Raw genomic sequence first — 21850 nt, forward strand, 5'->3', positions numbered from 1 at the left:
TTTTAACATAATATAACATCAATCGGAATTAAGCCGTAAACTTCATTTGTTCCAGCCCATTTTGTCTCACTCGGAATCCTTCAGAATTCGAAGTTGTTATTTCTTACATCAAAACGTAAACTAACGATCACGATTAAGTTTGTTTGCTTAAGGCGGTTCATCAAGGATGCCAGAATGCCACTGTATCCCCACATCCTCCCGGACACGAAATACTGATGTTTATTTAAAGATAAACTCCCATCATACATATCATGCATGGCACGATATGTTTATTTGGATCATCACTTAAATTGAAGCCCCAAAAACCAACGGACACACTAACGATCTTCGGGTTCGAGGAGAAAACAACGTCGAGTCGACGGTGCATTATAGCAAACAATAACTGCAACACGTGCAAACAAGACATCACTCCGCACAGGGTGATCGGCGAGTTGTCCACATGGTGCAAGGGCGCATTGAGTTATACACCATACATCGCATTTAATATTCTAACGAGAACTGGTCGCGTTAAAGGTAATTTTTCGAAAGTACGATCATTAATCATCGCAAGCATGATCAGATGCGCGGATCAACAAGCGAAGTGTTCCTCTAACGAGCTAACTGGCACGCCGTTAAATTATTCACGACTGTGCTTCGTCAACGGTTTTTTTATGTTTTGCCAGCGGTTTCGTATTGCAAATATTTGTCCATGCGTCAATCATGCTTCAATTTGGTTATCACCTTTGCGTGTCCGGGTGCGTACTTCCCCGAAAGAAAAAACACGCGTATCTTACATTAAGCGTTACGAGCGCTTCAACACCGAAGCTCGTTTGTAATCGTTTGCCGAACACGAGCTTGGTAATTATTTCTCCCTTTATACGTCAAATGTAGAGCACTCTGTGCTGTGCTGTGTAGCGATGGAATCCGATTCTGTTCGCTTCTAAGGCGCTCGTTGGCGCTTCTTTACACACCACCCCGAATTTAACAACCCCAAACACGACAGGTTTTGTGCTCCGGGGCGTTACCAGACTCCGGTTCCTCGGCAGCATCAGTTTCATCGAACAACTTTCTAACAAGCCTGTTCAAATATTTATTTGTCGCGTCTGGCACACCGGCTGGCCCTTAACGATTCTACCCGCAACCGAACCGATCGCATGGGATCGCAAAACACAAACGCAATTCACACGTCATTATGTTGCGCCCATGCAATCTTATGCACCGCGCATGGTGCATCTTCTGGCCCGCGGGTGCCAGGCCCGGCCATCCTCGATGCGAAGCAAGTGAGCGCTCGAGGTGTTAACGTGATTTGTATATTTTGTGCACGGAATGGCGTATAATTTTTACGACGTACTTCGTCAGCGAACAACAACGGTACGCTTTGCCGATGCGAAAGGCATACGGGCAGCGCGTCCCGGGGACGCGTCGTCGAAAGTGCTGATGTTGGCCGTTTCGTACACATTAATACACACGACAAATTGGCTCGTTGGCCGTTGAGAAGGAGAAACGCGCGGCCCTGATGAATGGATGGATGGATGGATGGGCGGACACTGGGATATGATATTAAATGCGCAACAAATCGACATTTGCTCACCGAAGTACACCGAAGTGCCTGCACCGGCCTGCCTCACTGTGCAGAGCGAGGCGCAACAAACATGTTATAAAGTTACAATGAACTTTGGCTGTGGCTGGACAACCTAACGCACAAGGTATCAATTAGAGCGCGATCGTGTTCGTTACGGAAATGTAGCTAAATGATGAAAAGTGGCCAAAAGCTAAATTTAACATCACTTTATAGGACATTATCCAAACATCACTGGTGTATGTTTTTGATATAAATGTTCCGAATAGTACTTTTTTTATACAGTAAGGACGGCCAGGTGGAGCGGCCCGGTGGCATGATGGTAGCGGAACCAGTTTTCACACGAACGGATCGGACCAAAATCCCATCCGAACCAATCAAAGGTAACTTAATCTAAGGTGTACAATTCAAATTTATTTGAAGACATTTCCTTCTCCAAACAGTGAAAGGTCACCTTATCCCGGGTGTACTCGGCCAAAAATAGTACAATTAATCCAATAATAAAAAGTGCAAAATTATATTAAATATGATTAATTCTCTAACCATATTGCTGATTATCATCTTTTATTATGTATTCCATCTTGTCGAACTCAATATTTTTAAAATTTATTTGTCTAAATTACTATTGAAGATAGCGTTATTGATTTTTTATTTAATTTTCTTTTTGCTAAGTAACAAAGGTGATTTAAAAAAAATAGTTCGATCCAACCTGAGGAATGCCTCTTTTAAGTAAATAAATATACTTATAAATATTCCCAACTTATAAAACACTTATTTATTATGGCAAGATACTCCACAGATATTAATCAATAAAATAAAACTCATTTATTTATAGCTTATTAGTGTCGTTATGTGTTAAAGGTCCAATCAAATTTAACTTAATTAACTTAAATGACAACTCGAGGAAAACCTCTAGAATTAAAAAATAGACCATCATTGTCTGAGCATGAGTACATTTTAAGTAAATAAGCCGAACTTTAATTAAGCAGTTTATCCAGATGTGATTGAGAAGCAAGCATCAAACACAATCAGGCTTTACCACACGTGTACAATGAAGGTGAGACACGTTGCTGGGATGCATAAGATCTATTTGTAAAGTGCTTTTGAGGTACCTCCATTACACTTTTCTTCAAATGTGGTAAATTTAAGACAAAAACAAACCTCAACTCACAACGGCACAATCGATCAACAGCAATTCGAAACATCTTAAACCAACACTAACCGTCACACGAGCACCAGGATCGCTCGAAGTCAACGGTTGTATCTTCCTCTTTCGAGATCTCAGATCCGGCTTAACAAGGGAGGTACGTCGTTCTCTGTGTGTTCCAGTCTACGAGAACAAAGAGTCTACAATTTCATTATCAAGGATTAGCATCTTCCCACCGTCTCGAGCACGAGTGGTAAGAAGATAAGTAAATACAACCACCAACCATTCACTAGAGCTCAACGGTGAAGAGTCCTTTCAAGTCCTTTGCATACAATGTTCGTTTTCTAGCAAAACCCAGCGGCACCCGAATCGGATCCCGACGAAGTGACGAACACTACCCCGGAAACCCGGAAACCATAATTAATGAACAGGATAAGCCACGGGTCGGCTACACACTTTCACACAATCTCACTCATGTCCACGCTTCGTGGAGGTTCTATAGAAGAATTGTGAAGTGAAATCTGAACAGTGTCCTATGTGTCCCGGTCGTAGATTCGATTTCAGCCCTCCTTGCATGTCCTTTTTTCTCCTTTCTGTTTTGCACTGCCGGTGCGAATTGACCACGTAACGGAAAGGACACCGAAACCGAACCGAACAGGAAACGATCATAAAGCGATTATGGACAAGCGTTTGCAATGCAGTGTCGGCTTGACCGCTTCAAAGCAACCAGTAACAGGAAGACCGTACAGGAAGGACCGTATCCATTTCCTTTGTGACCGTGTGCCATATCTGTCCTTTAGGAGAGATCAATAAAAATGAGGAAATAACATTTTGTCGGTGAAGTGTGACCAATAGCAGACGACATTGTTTGCTATTCGGGTTTTGAGAAACCGCCTAGGAATTCTTCAACAAATACAGCGATTGTGTTTTTCTATTGTACTGAGCAAGGTGACAACATTTTTCGAACAAGGAGTTTCTTCAAAAGGATCTTATCAATATGCTTCCATCTCTGGTGTAATGCATTGGAACTTCGATACTCACAGATGAATTCTTCTGGGCTCGCTTACAGTTGAGCACGTTGGCCGGGACACTAATTCGTTGCTAGGAAACTTGGTCCAGGGTTGCTCCCCTTCACCCCCGGCTGCATCCACTCTCGGACAGGAAAAACTCCACTTGTTGCAGTTAATAAGCTCATAGTGCTCCTCTTTGACAGCTCGAACGGGTTCTTGGCGAGCATCTTCTTGGTAGGGCAAAAGTAGCCTGGTAGCCTTGGCAACCGTCCGGATGTTTACTCTGTTCCTGCGCACAAATACTAGCCAAGATAATTAGTAGCACAAACCAGATAGTGAGTAGCAATAGAGGATTATTGGATGTATCAGAGTGCGATGTATAGGGGAGTGGGTGTCCTCAGACGAGCAGCAGCGGGTTTAACGGTACGCGTACTGAGCGGCCGCGAGGGGCCCCGAGCTAGCAAGGGCCCCCGAGCAAGTAAGGAGCATCGAGCTTCTAACAAGCTCCTAGCTAAGCCTTCCTAGCGCACGTTTTACACTTAATTTCAATAAAAGATGCTCACAATACTCATTTCTGTCTAAACAGCTAAAATTTACTTACAAAATCATTACCAATACGTAACACGTCACGTCTATAGCCTACCTATTCCTGGATTCAATGTGTGGGAGTGCGAGGAGCTATTATAAGCGGTGAGAATAAGACGATGACTGTCCAATTTCACGAGGAGGAAGGAGGAGCTCAAAATGACTGTCTTAGCTCCCTAGAAATTGCTAAGCTGTATAAAATATCCCGCGAAATGTCCTGTACTTTTCCAAATGTGGAAACAATTTTGTGTGAGCAAAATGCTCACCATTCCCATTTCGAATGCATCAGGTGAAAGATCCTTTTCTGCTCTAAAGCGTGTGAAAAATTATTTGCGGAACTCAATGGGAGAATGTAAATTAAACAATATGGCCATTCTTTACATAGAGCAAGAATTTTTGGATAAAATTGACACAACAACTATCATCGAAGAATTTGCTCGAAAAAAATCAAGAAAAAAACTAATATAAGTGTTATTTTTCATTATAATGTTTAATTATTAGGTTTAAGTATTTTTTATAGAATTATTTACTCCATAAGTATAGAATGTAATGTGAAATAAATCATAAGATTGTTGGTATGTATTTGTTTCTACTTATTTAACAATTTGACAAATTGAAAATATTATTGAAGGTGTAAAAGTACTTTGAACACATTTTCTCTCCTGTCCAATGGTTTTAGTTTTTCACTTTTTATATATTTTTTTTTCAACTAAAACCCAGCTTTAGAAAATCCAGGGTTAGCAAAATATATAAAGTGGTTATAACCTAATTGCCTAATCGATATTTTTGTAACCTTTATTAAAACTTAAGTGATAAATGGTTTACTAATTACTGAAGCGATTATTGCGTATTATTGAGCGTATTATTAAAACAAATAAAATAGGATTTTTAATGCGATTTTACCGGCCGTATTGCCTCAATTATAAATTTGAATCTATAAAGAAAAAAGTACGAATTGAAAATTAATTGTAATTTTACGGGGGCCCCATTTTTTACCGCTTAGGGCCCCGGGACGTGTAAATCCGCCATTGCAGACGAGTAAGAATTCCTGGAGCCCATAGTACTCACGATTCTTTATTACAATCGGATTTCGTTGCTTAAGTTGTTGTCCGAGGCTATGATCGTACCAAGGGATCAGAACTCCTCTACGATCTCGAAATCGTCTCCTTCATTTGATATTCTGCTCCTCATGAGAGCTTCCGGCAGGTTGGTACGTTATCTTCGCGTTCCCCAAGGAATCCAGACTGTTGCATAGTGTCCCTCAGTCACGTTTATTAACAGAGTTCAACAATCAACATGACGCTCATTTCGGACATAGTCACCGACGATTCGAGATCAATCAACACCTTGGCACACAGAATGCATTTTGCTTTCAGCTGGAAAAATAAATATTCTCAAATACTTGTTTCATGTATTTTCGTTCATTAATGGTTTTAAAAACTTCACTACATAAAATCGGATCAAGTTATACCCTCGTTTGTCGCTTTCATTTCGTTTTGTGACTGTGTTTGTGTGTTTTCCTTCTTCTTTTTGTTTGCTGTTGCGAATCCTTGGGGTTCCCCAAACCTCATTCGTTTCGTTTTGTTCGTACCCATTTAGCCTCGGGTCGTGCAGATTGAGGGAGTTCTATATCAGTAAGCTTCCTTAACTCTACCCTAATACATGGCCCTGTTTTCCACGGGTTTGTAGCGGGTAAGCGTTACGCACCGTGTAACGCTGTCAGCATTGAGTTTAAGTTCTTGTTTTATTTTGTCGGGAAGGTACCATACCATTGTTCCAAACAAAATCGTACTACAAAATGCTGGAGAATACAGCGAAACTAAATGTTCGCTTTAATAACGCGATTCCCTACAAACTTCGCTAAATGAGTCTGGTTGGGTTTGCTAGCAACATGTCGTGAACATTTCTTTTTGGGTACCTCAACATAACGTATTTAGAACTTTTCGCATACCTTATCAAGGTACAATCGCTGTTTTCGCCTTAGTTGTAGCGCGAGATCGTTTCCCTTTCTCGTTTCCTTTCATTTGTCAACTAAACTTAAACGTGTAATAGTGGGAGGAGACGAAGATAGTATTCTTTTTTTTTTGTATATGTGACCAGTACAACAGAAACATAAATGATCGACAGGACATTCAACGGTTTTTTGGTACACAAATTATCTTCTTCAATTTACACAACGATCGATCGCATGATCATACTTGACAGCACGACATAATCTTCCTGTTTAATTGATCTACAATTGAACTTTTGTTTGTTTTTTTTTAAAATGTTTTCCCCCTTTTCCCGTTTGAGCTTGTTGCGTACCACATTCTTCGTTCCGATTTATCGGGATACAATTTATATAGTTGTATTAAACGACACCCAAAACAGCTAGATTGTGTGTCATGGTACAATTGGTAAAACGCTTAAATATGCTACACATTACAGTTGCAAAACAAAGTGTATATATATATTTGTGTGTGTCTGTGTGTGTGTTTGTTTGTGTATTTACTGTGCGTGTGAATGTTTGTTTAGTTTTCTAGAGAATTCTAGAGATGAGAATTAGTACAAACAGTAGCACTAGGGAAGGGTATAACATATCTTGAGGGGTGTTCGCTTTGCGACAGCAGTACGAATTTGCATCTCCCTTACTAGCTTTCCTTTTTAATGAGCGATCTGCACATGATCACTCGCTGCCGATACACATCACAACCATTTTCCGCCACTTTTCGCCCTTTAGCTCATTCCTTGCCAATGGGAATCTTCGTCATTGATTCGCTACGCTTAACGCTAATCGCGGTTCTTCCCGTTTAAGCCACTCTACACAGGAGAAATGCACATTGGCGGGGAAATCATTTTACGTTTGTAAACCGCAACCTTTGGCAACATATGAAATTACTTTCTCTACTGTGTAGTTCACTAAGAAGAAAGGTGCTTTACAGAAACGGGGAAAAAAATCGATAAAACACTAAGAATTCGTTTGCTGATCTTCAACAATTTTTAACTGCTCCTTCTTTCGCTCGATTTTGACGAATGTCTCTTATTATATTGAATATTTGAAATCATTTTTACCATCCTTTCTACATCGTTCTACAGATACATGCAACGGCGATAAAGTAATGACACACGAAAGTGAAGTTTACATCGAATCCGACCAGACAAATCATACGTAATGATATCATTACACCTTTAATATGGCTTGTTTGCGCACAGCGGGACAAGTGCCAAATCCCCCATCAGTGTTTTCATATTTGGCAACAATTACATATTGTTTATGTAAACCTAGCAAACAGTTTTTGTTGTAATTATTCGAAGTGCGTGTTCACGTCTTGCATTGAATTGAAGGAATAATTCATGTGTTAATGTGAAAACATCGGAGCGGCCCGGTGGTGTATTGGGTTCGAAATCGGCTAACATCCCATCCGGACGAAACCCTCGCGTGCAGTGGGCTTGGCTATGCAGCTACGGGTTATTGAAGTAAAATAACAGAAATGGCAAGTCTCCTCCTAAGATTGCTTTACCGATAATGAAAAAGAATGTGAAAACAATATAGCTCTACTTATTACTCATAAAGAAGTGTTTTGTCTTGAAGAAATAATTAGAAACTAAACCGAACCTAGAAAACATCTTGGATGTAATCGTATGATCCATTGAATAATTACTCACACCGAAGAGGAACAAGTGTAAGTAATACCCGTTCATACGAGCTAAGCTTTGCTCAATTTATGTAAAAATTGTACCCATTTGTATCGCAAACAACATTGGTTCTACAGTTTACGTTTTTAGAAAGAGAGAAATGTAGTTTCAAAAACAAAACATAAGACTATTGTCCGCAAACGATATACGATCGCTTACCGGCACTACTTAGCAAAGAGGAAAATGTAGGCTCTTTTCTCTCCAAAAAGACACATTGGACAAAGCGTTCATAGCGAATTCCTAATCCGTGCTTAGCTAGTAGTTTGTCGAACCTTCGCCTGATTCAGTATGAACGATCGTCAGCATAATGTTTACCTTGCTTGAACATTAAGATATCGTGCATCTGACATCCTTCGGTTCTACACCTAAAATGCATGTGCTAAGTAGCGAACCTTCTGTTTCTCTCCTACTGATGCAATTGTAACTAACAGAACTAGTAAACACACCATGGTAAATAAACACTTGATCACATTATGCTTACAATTTACACGCATCGCTCCTCTCTCCCCAGAGCACACCCGTTCTCGTGAAAGGTGTCGTTTGTCCTTCTTGTTTCGTTCCATCGCACACTAGGCGCATATTATCAGCGTTTTTTTTTTTGCTTTAATGTTCAGGATGAACCAGGGAGCGTTTTCCCTTCTTTGCATGTATTACACATCGTATTACATTGTCAGAAACAAACAACTATACACGGTCGTTAGATGGTACGCTTAAAAATAAACAAAATAAATGGTACAATACAAATAAAACGTAACAAGATAAATACTTTTTGCAGAATACCCGCGTGACTTGTCGGTAGGTTTTCCGAATCGCCCATGCCCATGAAGGCAGGGCGCGCGTGTGCTCTAATGTAAACGTCTTAAAATATTCTTACGTTAGCTCTACTATCCTGGTAGCCGTTTCTCGTGTGTATCGTCAAGATAAAGAGGTGCCCGGTTGTGCTAACACAAAAGCTTAACACAAAAACGTTCAACATCAAAACTGGTTTTACCTACGAGACAACTAGTTGTAACCTAACGTTATTCTTGTTTCCTTGTAAGCGGTGTACATTCCATTCAAACAAAACTTAATAAGAACTGCACTATTGTAGCAGTGTGTCACAATCTGTCTCACTGTGTTTGTTGTTTGTGTGTAATTGTTAATATATATATATGCATATATGATAAGAGCTAACATTGTTGTTTTAGCGAAAACTTGCGCTACGTATTTTTCTTGTCCTTTAGTCATTACGTACGTACGACATGGTTTAAACAGCTACACGTAAAAACACAACTGTACATGTTTCCTTCTTGAAGAAGGGGTACGACACACATTTAAACATAAACACGTAGATCGCCCCACGGAAGGCAAAACATTCTCAACTGGTCGTAACTTCCCTCTCTGTTTTCGATGCTTCTCTAGCGTGTCGTTCGATTTGTTTGTTTGTTTCGGTGCTAACTGCTACAGCTACATGCTAAAAACCCTTATCTCAGCTCTATCTCTGCTCATATCACCAATCAGCTTCCCAACCATCGGTTCCCTACGCCTCACACGTTAGCTTATTAATTAATCGCTTGTTCCGTCATCTGCCGACAAAGAAATTCGAGTCGCGAGTTGATATCAACGATGCTACTGTTGTGGTTATTTTGACTGTTACTGCTATCGCACTGACCGCTATCCTTAGTCAGCAGCGGCTGTTCTCCACCAGACATTAAACCCCCACCGGAAAGCTGCTTCATCGCGGCGTTTCCTTTATCAACGATCTTCCCAACGGTGGATCGATTTTCACCCGACACGGAGCACAGATTGTTCAGAAAAATGGCCGGTGGAGGTACCAACGGATTGGTATTGTGGTGGTGATGCGTAATGTTGCTCAACGAATGGCGATGAAACATAAAGTTAGGATGCTGCATGGCTGGCGGTTGCAGCGAGGGAGCCGGTGTGGATTGCTTGTGGGGAAGCTGTGGCTGGTGATGGTTGGATGGTTGGATGGACGGGTTGTTGGTAATTATCGGTTTCATGACACCACCACCATTACCTACGCCTCCGCTACCATTGTGCAGGGTAGAAGCGAAGCTCGGATAGGAGGAGCTTTTGTTATAGTTAGCCGTGCTGCCGGTGGCATTGCTGCCGGCGCTAGCGTGGTGGAAATACTGATGAGCCGTCATGACCTGCGACGATGCACCCTGTAGATGGGAGTGAGTTTGTTGCGACGGACACACGGATGCTTGCTGACCTGCACTCACATGGCTCGGTGGTACAAAGTACGGAACTGAACTTTTGCGATGTGATTTCACTTGCGATTCGTTGACATTCACTGGTTTATGCTTGTTGTTTGCGGACCATCTGAAAGAAGAGAGTAAATACATTGTAAGTACTGAAACACTTCATCGTACTCTTAACCTGAATAAGAATATCGTGTTAGCAAGAAATTTAAAAGAAAATATCAATCATGTCGACATTCATTTTTGTGTCGATCCGACGCTTGCGTGGCGCCATCTAGCGGCTAATAGCATAAGTTTAGGTAGATACAGATCTCGCCACTCTAACGAGCTCCATTGCAGCATCTCCCAGTTTTTATTATTTTACCTTGGCTTGTTCATACCAGGTCCAGCAACGTTCGTACTCTTCGTAAAGTGTCCACTCTTTGGCGCAATTTGCATCTTTATCTTTGACACTTTGTACTTTTGATCCTTCAATTGGGCAGAGTGTGCAATGAAGGCGTCGTTGTGCAGGGCGCGCTCGACAATCCACAGAAAAATGTTCAGGTACTCTTCGTCCTGCTGGTTACAGACCGGCCGCATTACTATGATGGAACCAACTGCAACGAAAAGGAAACAAACATTATTAAACTTAGTTCTATATGAAACAATCCAAAGGAATCCCTACCTAGATCCAAAACTTTTACAAACTGTCCAGCAATATCCTCCGTTTGATCCATACCGATCGGTTTCATTGGCGTTAGCACGATGTTGGTTAACTCCTCCAGCACAGTGCCAAGTTGTGCCTTTTGGCCTGCTATCAGATCCTTTTCCAGCTGCAACAACGTACCGTAACGTTCCCTTAGCTTCTGTATGCAGATGGCCAGCTTGTGCCGGGCACCCTTCGTGACACCCAGATTCTGCAGGTACTCTTCCGTAATGCCGAGCATTTTGTCGTACGTTAGATTCGAGAACAACCACACATACTTGTGCAGCCGCAAACTCTTCAGCCAGTGCGCTATGCTGGACATACCGATGTTTGGCTGTCCACCGTATAGCTTCATCAAACCGCTGCCCTGCTTGTAGTCGTCCAGCTGCGTGTCGGAGCCGCTCGATGCTAGCGACGACCGTGGGCTCTCCATCGTCAGCGAAAAGCTGCGCGGTTTGTTCTGCAACAGCTGCAGATTGGAAAGGTTCTCCGCCGACAAACATTCGTTGTTTTGCTTCTGCTGCGCATTTAGCTCACCAACGCCGAGCGCAGACAGGGTGGAAGGGGTGGTTAGACTGTTGGATCGACGCGTTTTCATCAGCGTGCCGTCCAGATCGAGGTCCAGCAGTGCACCACCGACGCTAGCGCCAGCCGACGACAGCAGACTATGCTGTCCAAAGTTAGTGAGCAGTGGTACGCGCAAGAAATCGTTCACGTTACTATTGAACGAGACTAACTTTTTGCCGGTTGCATGCGTTGGCCCTGCCGTTCCCGGTCCGACTCCGGAACCAGCCGGATTGGACGCAGCGGGTGACATGACATTCGGGGCGGCAGCTTCTGCTGCCCGGATAGCAGCCGCACTGCGGGTTATATAGTTAAACTCGTCCTCGTTATCGAAATCACAATCGTAATCGAATATCTCGGTACCATTCTTGCTGAACGAAATGTGATCCTCGTCGGTGGAATCGTACAGAAGCGATTCCGTGGCTGCCATGAGATCGTGGTGCGTATCGCAGCTTGCACTTTCGGCTGTGGGTCCTACACCCGTTGCCGTAGGCCGTTGTTGTTGTTGCTGCTGCTGCTGACTGTGTAGTGGTAGGGTCACGCTAATGCCAGCTCCACCACCACCGTTGCTCGACACTAGCGAACTGCCAGTAACATTGCTGCCAGTGGTGCTGCACATCATCGATTGACTAGATGCAAGCAAGCTCTGTCCAATCGTCTTGCTAAACTCGTGCACCGATTTGCCGTCTTCTGCGTGCTCGGGTGCCCAATCGGCTGCTTGCTGCTGCGCTGGTAATCTGGGAGAGGCCGCCGTTTTCAACAGCTGCGATGCGGCACTATCCAGACAGGAACTGGAACTGGCGGTCGAGCTGGACGATGAGCTCGTACTAGAACTACTGCTATTGTTGATATGACTATTGCTATTATTGCTGTTGCCGCCGGACACGGTGCCGGTCGTTGTCGTATGATTTAGGCTTTGTTGCGATTTCGACAGCACGGACGCAGCGGGCGTCTGGTGCTGCTGGTGAAGGTGGTGCACTGCTGAAGGAAGCTGAACCGCACCGGCACCTGGTACGATCTGCGAGCCCGGAGCGGATGCTCCGTTTGTCCATGAGTTTGAACCCAATCCTCCTCCGTTGGAAGAGTTTGTCGATGTTGATAGATACTGTACATGTGGGTTGGTGGCACAGGGCACTGCTGCTGTACCGTTGCTGTTAATGCTGCTACTGCTGCTTGTACCGTTTGTTACTCCAGCGACTTGCTGTAGGTTAAAAAAGTTGCGGCTTTTCACGACGGATGCCGTGCTAGCGGGCGGAAGGTACGACGTTGAAATGAAATCCTCCAGATATCGCAACCAGTGACTAAGAACGCTACAATTACAAGAAAGGCATAGATGAGCAATATTTACTTTGCTTCTAACTAAAGCGCCAATTACTCACCGTCGATCGTCGTTCGTGATAGCGGGATGTATAAGTAGATAGGACAGCGTCTGCTGCACAATTTCGGTCGGTACGAGCTGCCGGCACGCATCATCTACCGCTGCCGGTATGAGCGACATGTACAGACTTTTGGCTTCATCGTTGCCCGGGGCCAGCAGTGGCAGGTACATGAGGATATCTTTTAAAATATCTTCCTTCGTTTCCGGTTCTCGTTGGAGCTGCTGTTCATAGCCACCACCTCCCTTCGGTGCGTGTGGGTTGTGTACCGGCGGTGGTATCGCCGCTGTCGTGGAGGAATTGGTGGTAGCGCTAATGATGGGAGATTCTTTTAAGCCAGCCGGAACGCTACCATCCCCACCCGGGATGGACGATTTCTTCAGCAGCTCATACAGCGTGGACGTTTCGGTGGTCGATTTGAGATTATTGTTCACACTGTTGCTGTTATTGTTGTTGTTCAACTGAGTGCCACTGATTAGCAGCGAGGCTGCGGCACTGCTGTGACCGCTTAGTTGATAGTAACGCTGCACCAGCATACCCAGCAGGATCGTGCTGTTGGCCTTCGTTTCCAGCTGCTGCAGCTTGGCCTGGGTGCTGTAGTTTTGCGCGAGATTATAATCGATCGAAACCTGCAGGAACTTTAGATTGGCGAATGGGACGCGTTTCAGCAGCGCGTACAGCACGACCGTCCGTTCGCAATCATTCCACTGCTCGAATAGCGACGTCACAGTGCCAACCTGTTCGCAAAACATTGTGGATGGGTTGCCGCCGGGATATTTCATATTTGCAATGCTGATGCCACGGGAACCGAGCGATTGGACAGTCTACCGAAGGTGGTTTACCCTTCCGGCGCGCTAATCTGTATTCCGTTGCTCTTAAAATCGTGTCAGCGAGTTTCTTCGGACAACTTTGATGAGATCGTATTCTTCCTGTTCGACTGTCCCCGGGAGACAGTTACGTCCTTACTTAACAAACGTGTACTAGAAGCATTTGGTTTCTGGAAAAAGAGAGAGAAACACAGCAAACATTAATATTGTTTATCAAATCTAACGATCACTAGACACCCATTCGGATATTTCGTTCCTCGATACTTCGAGCTTCGAGCAAAATCCGCTCCAAAAAAACACATCCACTCTCCATATCACACAAAATATGGTGTTGTTTGGTAAATGGTGCGTTGTTTTGCGTAAAATTCCGAAATTAGACATAAACCGGGTCACATACAGCCAGCGACCGAAACCGTACGCGTCATAGAGAGAAGCAAAACTGCCGCGGCGCACACACAGCACGAACTCTTCGGTTCAGACACACACGCATACAGTCTGTTTCATAACCGTGCCATGGGTGCCGACCGACAAGCGTCAAGAGGACACATCTTCAAAACGCCATCGTTGGTGGTTTCGTGAAACAAAGGCGATCCTTTTCGGCGCGAACGGAGGGTTGCAAATCATTGCACTCTTCTGCCCTGTTCATCTCCCATGCTCTTTCTCTCTTCTCAAGGGGGGTTTTTCAACCCCTGAGATGCGTCGTCTAAAAACTGCACGATCAACCTTTGACGCTACCGTGCGCACGGGGCGACACCGCATTTGACGGTCAAGTAGGAGGCATCAACATCTTCCCCGGTGTTCCACCTGTGCTGCTTTGGGCTGGTGATGTGCTCGATCGTTCACGTTTGAAAAGAAATGAAAGATGTAAAGGAAGCAACAGCAACAAAAAAATGCCACCCATTCGCATCCCTTTACCGGGGTGGTCGGTCCGCAGCAAGGCAGGAGAGTTCTCCTTTTTGCGTTGGCGCGCTTTTCTGCTCACCTAAGCACATATTTTCTTATCGCAAGTCGGGATCTTTTCTTATCGCTCCCGTTGTTTGTAGCGTGTTGGTTTTCTTCTTAGCAAGGCGCTACACACAGCTTCTCATTTGCGTTCGCGGTGCAGAAGCCGCTATTCAACGGCAGACAAACCCTTCTTCGGTGCGCTGGCTCGTCGAAGATGCACGCGATTAGTCCGTTGTTATTTGCTACATCCCTGACTGTGTGTAACATTGATGCCATGATGCGATTGATGGCTGAAAGGTCGCAACAAACTGTTGCCCTGCCTGGTTCCCCACACCGCACACCCCGGACGGTTTGGCCACCCCTCGAGCACACCGTTTTCTAGTGCCCTTCAACGTGCGGGTCGTACGATTGTGAAAATTTTCCTTTCACGTCAACACGGGCTGGCGCGCGTTGGCCCGGTGGCGCGTGAAATACGTCACCGATAACAAAACGCTAACCGAATCCGAAAACATTATTAGTAGAACTTTCACAGCGGGTTAGAAAGTCCGTTGCATTCCGTACGAACGGTCGCGAAAACGAACGCGAATGGCGCAGAGGATGCGTTTTTTTTTTTATTCCTTCTCCCCCTGTTTGGTGTGTTAAATTTCACAGCTACGATTAGCATCCAGCCATTTGTAAATCGATAACACATCTCGCCATTTTTTTGCTTTCGCGATCAATCACCTCGGATATGATCGTATCGAGATTGATCGAGAAATTGAGGCATTACTAAACGGCACGGAAAACCGCAATGATAGAGCAGTTTTATACTTTTCCGTTCCTTGCAGCACTGTACCATCCATAGGGCAAAATATAGCTTTTAGTATGGCTTTTTTCTCGAGTGCTTTCTTCGTCGGCATCTGAAGCGCGCCATTTTCCAGTCAATCTCGAAGCAGGATCGCATCCAAAATGAAATCCTTTCCGCCCATTCAAACCGCATCTTCGCCAGGGGCATTGGTTGCCATTGCCAAAAGGTTCAATGCTTTCTTGTCAGACTCCATTTTCGGCGATCGGTAGAAGAAGCGCGCCATTGACGACAGAAGCGCATCTAGCTTGCCGGATGTTTTGCCCCCTTTTTATGTGCGTTCCATTCGCTAGCAGGGTGAAAAACTTTCCAGGCGAGTACTTTCCGTCCTGCAATATGTGTTATGCGGCAGCAGCGGCATCATAAACCACTGCTCGTCAATTTCGCCGCAGGAAGCACATGCGTGGAACAGCCGTGGAAACCTCCGCTTTGTAACAAACCGTGTGGGAAAGAAGTGTGGTTAGCTTTTACCCTGCGAACACCTCCTTTTTTCGACACCGTGTAGAAACGAAACCCCGAAGGTGTGCAAATGCGTGGCAAGATGTTTAATGCGGTCTTCGCACTTGCCGTGAATTCCAGTGGATGCTGTTTTCCGGTTGCGATGCTACCAAATTTTGCACAATTCCGACGGGACGCGCGCGCCTGCCCGTGTGTGCGTGTGTTTGTGTGTGCGTATGTTAGGATGGTTTTCCCGAGATGGTTTACCGCACGACACCACACTTACTTCAGTGTTTGCACTGTGCTGCACTTCGATCAACATCGGTAGCAGCTTCTTTTCACCTGTACGGGCAACGATTTTTGCTTACATTTAATAGGTCGCACACATTCTCGATGCGTTCACAAACAGCGCACGGGCCCTACCTGGGTGACTTTCTAGGGGCAAGCCTAATTTTCACATCACACGCGCACGGCACACTGGTGGGGAAGTACACACGTAAAAAAACAACGAACAAACTAGAGACGCACCACAACCCGACGGCGTTTCCACTGCCGGAAAATTGCGGAAAGTTTCACCACTACCGCGTGGATGGAAGTTGGACTCCACAACAATCACAGCTGATAAAAAAATGGGTGTACAATTAAAGTTATGAACTAGGTGTATTGACGGTAAAGTTATTTATTGACAGTTCCACCTGGCGTCTGTCATTAGGAAGTTGTCAGTCCGCTCGGAGAGGTTTTTTGACGGAATTGTTGCGAACGATAGCCCAACGATGCTGCTGGGAGAGAGCGAAGCGAAATGAGCGAAAAGTAGGCATGCAAGTTGGTACAGCAAATTGCATACTTTCAGGCGTTTTTAAATATTTTTAAATTTTTTTGGCCTGGCCGTTTCTCCGCTCATAAAAAATATAATTTGTTATATGTAAGTGCAATTGGATGATTTAAAATATTTTTTAAATATTTTTATTCGATGGATCTGTAGCCCTGGTGAACTTGGTAGTGTTTGTACTTTCAGATTTTAGTTTAAGTTGTGAAATACTCTCAGCACTATTACATTTTTATCAATTCAAGTAACCTTCCTTATCATGATTCCTCTATCTTATGGTATAATGCGGAGTTCATCGATGTAGTGTTGCTTCCAGCGTCGGCTATCCGAGTGCATACTTTTCTCCGTTCCAAACAATGCGTCACCATTGTTGATGGAACGCGCCATTACCTCCTTGCGTCTGAAGTATCCTAACGGTTGATGCCGTGGGTAGTTCACGTAAGATATAGCATTGACCGTAGGCGAAGGATGTGCCTTACTCTTATTCTTCATCGCTTTATACACTGTAAAAGGAACGACGCCGAACAGAAACACAGCCTCAATCAAGCTCAGTATCGAACCTCCAAAACAGAGTCCAAGAATTCCACCAAAAGTGGCGACCAACGCTTGCCAGGTGACGAACGGCTCGCGCCTATACTTGAGACAGTTGGTCGAACGAAAGTGCACGTGCAGCACACCGTACGCGGAGAAGTTGAAGTCAGGACTGAGGAAAGCGAAGCGTTTAATTATATGTCTAAATCTCTCCAGGAAACTGTCCTTATCCTCCTTATACTTACAGGTAGTAATCGTTTTTGGGCTTAGAGATGGTATTCGTTATGGTTTGAACTTCATTTTTCTGTAAAATTAAAACTCTAATTTGAAAGAAGTCCTACGTGTGCATTACAGTACACTCGGTCAACTTACCTCGAAAGTGCAGCTGGGATAGCAGTGACATTTGATGATGGAACGCTTGGATTCAATATTGGCCATGTTGCCCACCTGCGCTGAAGTAAAGCTAACGCGTTCTACAAACAAGTAACAATGAGAAGAATAAATCGAATGATCTTTACACAATTGTAAACAAACCTTTTAAGTCCAACAAGCACGCAAGTTCCCGAAATCCACAGATGGGAACGCGCAGCATCGCTTGCAGATCAACTGTTTGTTTGAACAGCGGAATGCATCGACACACGGTGGCAATGTGACGCATCTCACACTCGTTCATACAGTTGCTGTACGTGTACGGGATGCCTGTCGTAATGTTGCCCTCATCTTCGAACGCACAGCCTCGCATTTCGAGCGGAATATTGCGCAACGCAGGACTGGCCGTCACCATCGTGGGCAAGATGGACACGTCCGTCTCGGTGCCTCGCTGCACGACGGTGGTGTAATCCGAATAGTCTGGAAAATCGAACGACCGATGGACGAACACCTCTATGCCGTACGAAAACCGATTCGAAGCCATGTAGTAACTCTCGCCAATGTCCATCAACACTGACAGTCCCTCACCCTTCCCAATCCCTGTGACATGTATGCTCTCCCGTGGCAGCGCGTCTTCCGATCGCGTAAAGATGGGCTCCAAATATCGATCCGCATTGAAGGAGCAACAGTAGCCGGCAAATATTTTCGTACGCCGAAACAAGGTTCCACACTGTACGGGTTTCATTAGCCAGAAGCAATGAACCATCATCGTTTCGCACGGTGGAGCCACTTCAAACGATAAACGTTCCGTATCGTATCCTTTGGATGTGAGGATCTCTTCTATAGAAATTATACGCTGATCTATGGGTCGATAGTCGTTCAATCGGGGTAACGCGTAAAGCACATCCGTCGTATCATTCGTAGGTATGCCCAACTCCATTCTGAGCAGCAAAGAACATAATTAATGCAGTCATAATGATCATCATCTATCAACGATTTGCGGCTACTTACAGCTGTTTGCCAAGCTCCACTGCTTTAGCAGAATGTATCTTATTGATGTTGCACAGCGTCACCGATGGGAAGGCAATTAGCGACACCGGATAGGAGGTCGTCTCGATGGTGGTCAGCGTTGGATTGCTCCGGAACTGATCCCAGGCAAAGTTGGCAAGGAGAAGCGTAAACCCCAAGCTCACCAAAGCGATCACACTCCAGACGAACCGCAACAGGACATTGCCCCTAATCGCCTTGTTGGGTCCAATGTAACGAAGTCCATGCAGGGACGAATTCTCACAAAATATCCAAAACGTCTCTACAATCGTCAACGATGCTTGCCGCAGAGCAGCAGGAATTGATAGTGAGTGAACCATTTCTCGAGTATCAACGCGATGGAGACTCTACCGCATCACGAGTTTATGCTTTTTATATACACCAGAGTTTGATGATAAAATATTCACCTCCATTGTGCTGCTACCAAGTCGTGACGCGTTGTTCTGATGTCAGACGTGTTGTAACTTGTGAAAGGCTTTCAGTCAAGCCTTTTGTATCACCAACAGTCGGTTGAAGAACTAATTAAATAATAGCTTTTCATCCCTAACCAACCCTAACTAACGTTTCGATATGGGTCTTATTAAGCTAATATACCATGCTTTTTGATGTCAGCTGAAGTTCAAGCGCAGAACGAATGTATCTTTCGTACTTGGAACACCGGGGGGGATGTTTTCGTTCTTCATCATTTATTACACCATCCAAACACACAGTGCGATGGGATTGGCAATCCGGAAATGCACATTACATCGGCACGTCATCCTTAATGGCACTAAATTGCATTACTAATGCAGTGCTCATCAAACAAATAACGTTCGCGCTTACGAATTCTGGGTGGAATACATCCTATAAATATGGTTCGCTGTATGATTAGCCCTAACCAGAGCGCGCCGTTAAAAACATTCCGATTGCCGCGAGGTAAACAATTGTGGCGGAGAGCATGGCCTTAAAGCGAGTGTACAGGACCGTGTGCGCCACGGCTCGTTCTGTTGTGCAGCACTTTTGTGAAAATACCAGCCTGCATGGGTTGCGATATGTGTACGGTGGTGGCCGAACCGATTCCTCACACAACAGTGCAATGTTGCGAATGATTTGGTTGCTAGCGTGTATGGTTTGCATCGGCTTTACGATGATCATGGGCATGATTGCTTGGATGCGTTTTCGCACCACGCCCACGATCACAACGATCGAAACGATGACGTATCCGATCTGGAACATACCTTTTCCCGCGGTCACTGTGTGCAATATTAACAAGATAGACATCCAGAAGGCCAAGCCAATAATCGATCGTCTGTAAGGATATCATTACTCTCGGGACTCGGGAGTTCCGTTTAGCTTCCCCTGTTGTAAGAGACCCAATTTCTTTACAGCGTACAGGACTATGGAATGAGTGAACGAAATGCGACCGGTTTGCTAGTGGCCCAGGCAAGTCTTGTCAACTTTGAAGCAGTAAACACCAGCTACATCGAGCTGGAAAGGTTCCTCGGCCGTATGGGCTGGAATCCCGACAAATTGCTGCTCGAGCTAAACCAACCCTGCGAGGAGCTGATCAAGGTTTGCTTCTGGCTCGGTTCGGAGGTGAACTGCTCGAAGGTTATCAGCCGCACGCGGACGGACAACGGGTTCTGCTGCTCGTACAACGTAGACATCACGATGCAACCGCTCATTGTGCAGCGGAACCTTAGCACCCTGGAGAGTCCTTACCGTTCGAAACGATTGTCGGGCGCGGGACGTAACGTAGGGCTGTCCATGATGATCGATGTCCAACCGGACACGTACATGGCACCTACCAAATCGTACTACGGCGCCGAGGTGTACATTCACGATTCGAGCGATTTCCCGTCGGATGCGGACTTTGAACACGTGGTACAACCTGGCTGGGATGTGGTAATGTCCGTCATACCGCAACCAATCGAGAGCAGCAGTACGATGAGCCAGGTGCCGGAAAGTATGCGCAACTGCTTCCTGCCCGAGGAGAGTGACTCACAGCCGAAGGATGTCTTCAATCTGAATGTTTGCATGGCCAAGTGTCGTCTCCGTACGATACTGAAGCTGTGCAATTGCATTCCGTTTTACTACGTGGATCTGAGTAGGTTTGGTGGAAACATATCACCCAAGAATTGGTTGGAAGCTTTCAATATGTCTTATGATTGCAGATATTACAGAAGGGAGTGGCATGGAGATGTGTTCCCTGAAGAATGTTGCCTGTTTGCACTATTTTAGAAGTAAGTGGAGGTGGATTAAAAACTTGCCGGAGTGCATTGACGACGAGAATGTATTTCTTTCCACCAGGATACTTTTACAGCTTGCGCACCGACGACAGTTCGGACCCGGATTTACGGGATGTGGAGTTTGGAATGGATTGTGAATGTAAACCACCTTGCTCTGTGTTGGTAAAATGTGACAAACCACAAACCAATGTCTGAGTGCCACAAGTGTACTAATGAAATGTCAATATCTTCACCACAGAACTACAACGTCCAAACGATCGTGAGTGAGCGAAAGTCGAAAAGTTTCAACTCGGCCAACTTGTAAGTCATCGGTGGGAATATCACACCTCAGTACTTTGGTCTAATGTTTTTCCCCTTTTGCAGCGGAGGACGAAATGTGTCAATGTACGCTACGCTCAATGTGCACTTTAAGGACATTTACTGCGTCAAGTACAAGCGCGATGCGTACATGACGTGGGACTCTCTGGTGGCAACGTTCGGAGGCATTTTTGGACTGTGTATGGGCGGGTCTGTGCTCAGCATTGTCGAACTGTTTTACTACTTCACTATAAAACCCTTCACGCTGTACCAGTCGGGGAAGAAACGTAAACGAACAGCCTCCCATCGGAAGGTTCTCGTAAAGCCGTACGTGTCACGGTACGATGGTGTGTCCCAGTATCCGGTGGGTTACTTTTCACGCCGCAATGTACTTGCGCGGGAGCGAAGTGCTAGTATGAAAATGGCCAAACCATGTGCCCCGATGAAGAAAGCAACGGCATATCGCGATCCCCAATCGGACGTCATTTCATTCATCTACTAAATCGTACTCTTGTTCTTCACGAATGCATGTGCTTAATTGTTGTTTTGTTTATTTACAAAATACCATTATTCGCATAAACACGAGCGGCTTATCAGCTAAAATCAGCGCGTTGTCTTACATGAGTTTTAATCTGAACGATTGTACGACTACTAGCTGCTGGGAGCACGGGCTCGTACGATAAGACACGGATGG

At 44.9% G+C, this 21850-nt stretch overlaps 3 protein-coding genes across 5 annotated transcripts; 1 reads left to right on the forward strand and 2 right to left on the reverse strand.

Moving 5' to 3' along the window:
* Positions 1–8329: 8329 nt before the first annotated feature.
* LOC128303659 (protein Smaug) lies at positions 8330–16469 on the reverse strand. 3 transcript variants are annotated; one of them, XM_053040699.1, is made up of 6 exons: positions 16282–16469; positions 16145–16200; positions 12808–13801; positions 10844–12738; positions 10544–10775; positions 8330–10300 (listed from the first exon to the last, which is right to left on the reverse strand). In XM_053040699.1, the coding sequence occupies exons 3-6, from the start codon at positions 13584–13586 to the stop codon at positions 9517–9519; spliced, it is 3690 nt and encodes a 1229-aa protein (XP_052896659.1). In that variant the 5' UTR covers positions 13587–13801; positions 16145–16200; positions 16282–16469; the 3' UTR covers positions 8330–9516. The 3 variants fall into 3 exon arrangements, with proteins under 3 accessions (XP_052896659.1, XP_052896658.1, XP_052896660.1); XM_053040698.1 differs by lacking the exon at positions 16145–16200; XM_053040700.1 differs by lacking the exon at positions 16145–16200 and having other exon boundaries at positions 16227–16469.
* Positions 16470–16957: 488 nt separating this feature from the next.
* Positions 16958–18951, reverse strand: LOC128302896 (sodium channel protein Nach-like). Its single transcript, XM_053039743.1, has 5 exons — positions 18596–18951; positions 17750–18525; positions 17588–17688; positions 17461–17519; positions 16958–17387 (listed from the first exon to the last, which is right to left on the reverse strand). Exons 1-5 carry the CDS (start codon positions 18949–18951, stop codon positions 16958–16960), a joined length of 1722 nt encoding a protein of 573 aa, XP_052895703.1.
* Positions 18952–19757: 806 nt separating this feature from the next.
* On the forward strand, positions 19758–21658 carry LOC128302897 (sodium channel protein Nach-like). Its single transcript, XM_053039744.1, has 6 exons — positions 19758–19921; positions 19999–20717; positions 20785–20853; positions 20921–21021; positions 21098–21159; positions 21223–21658. The coding sequence occupies exons 1-6, from the start codon at positions 19758–19760 to the stop codon at positions 21656–21658; spliced, it is 1551 nt and encodes a 516-aa protein (XP_052895704.1).
* Positions 21659–21850: the final 192 nt, after the last annotated feature.

The sequence above is a fragment of the Anopheles moucheti genome, chromosome 3 (genome assembly GCF_943734755.1).
Source record: "Anopheles moucheti chromosome 3, idAnoMoucSN_F20_07, whole genome shotgun sequence".
NCBI lineage: Eukaryota > Metazoa > Arthropoda > Insecta > Diptera > Culicidae > Anopheles > Anopheles moucheti.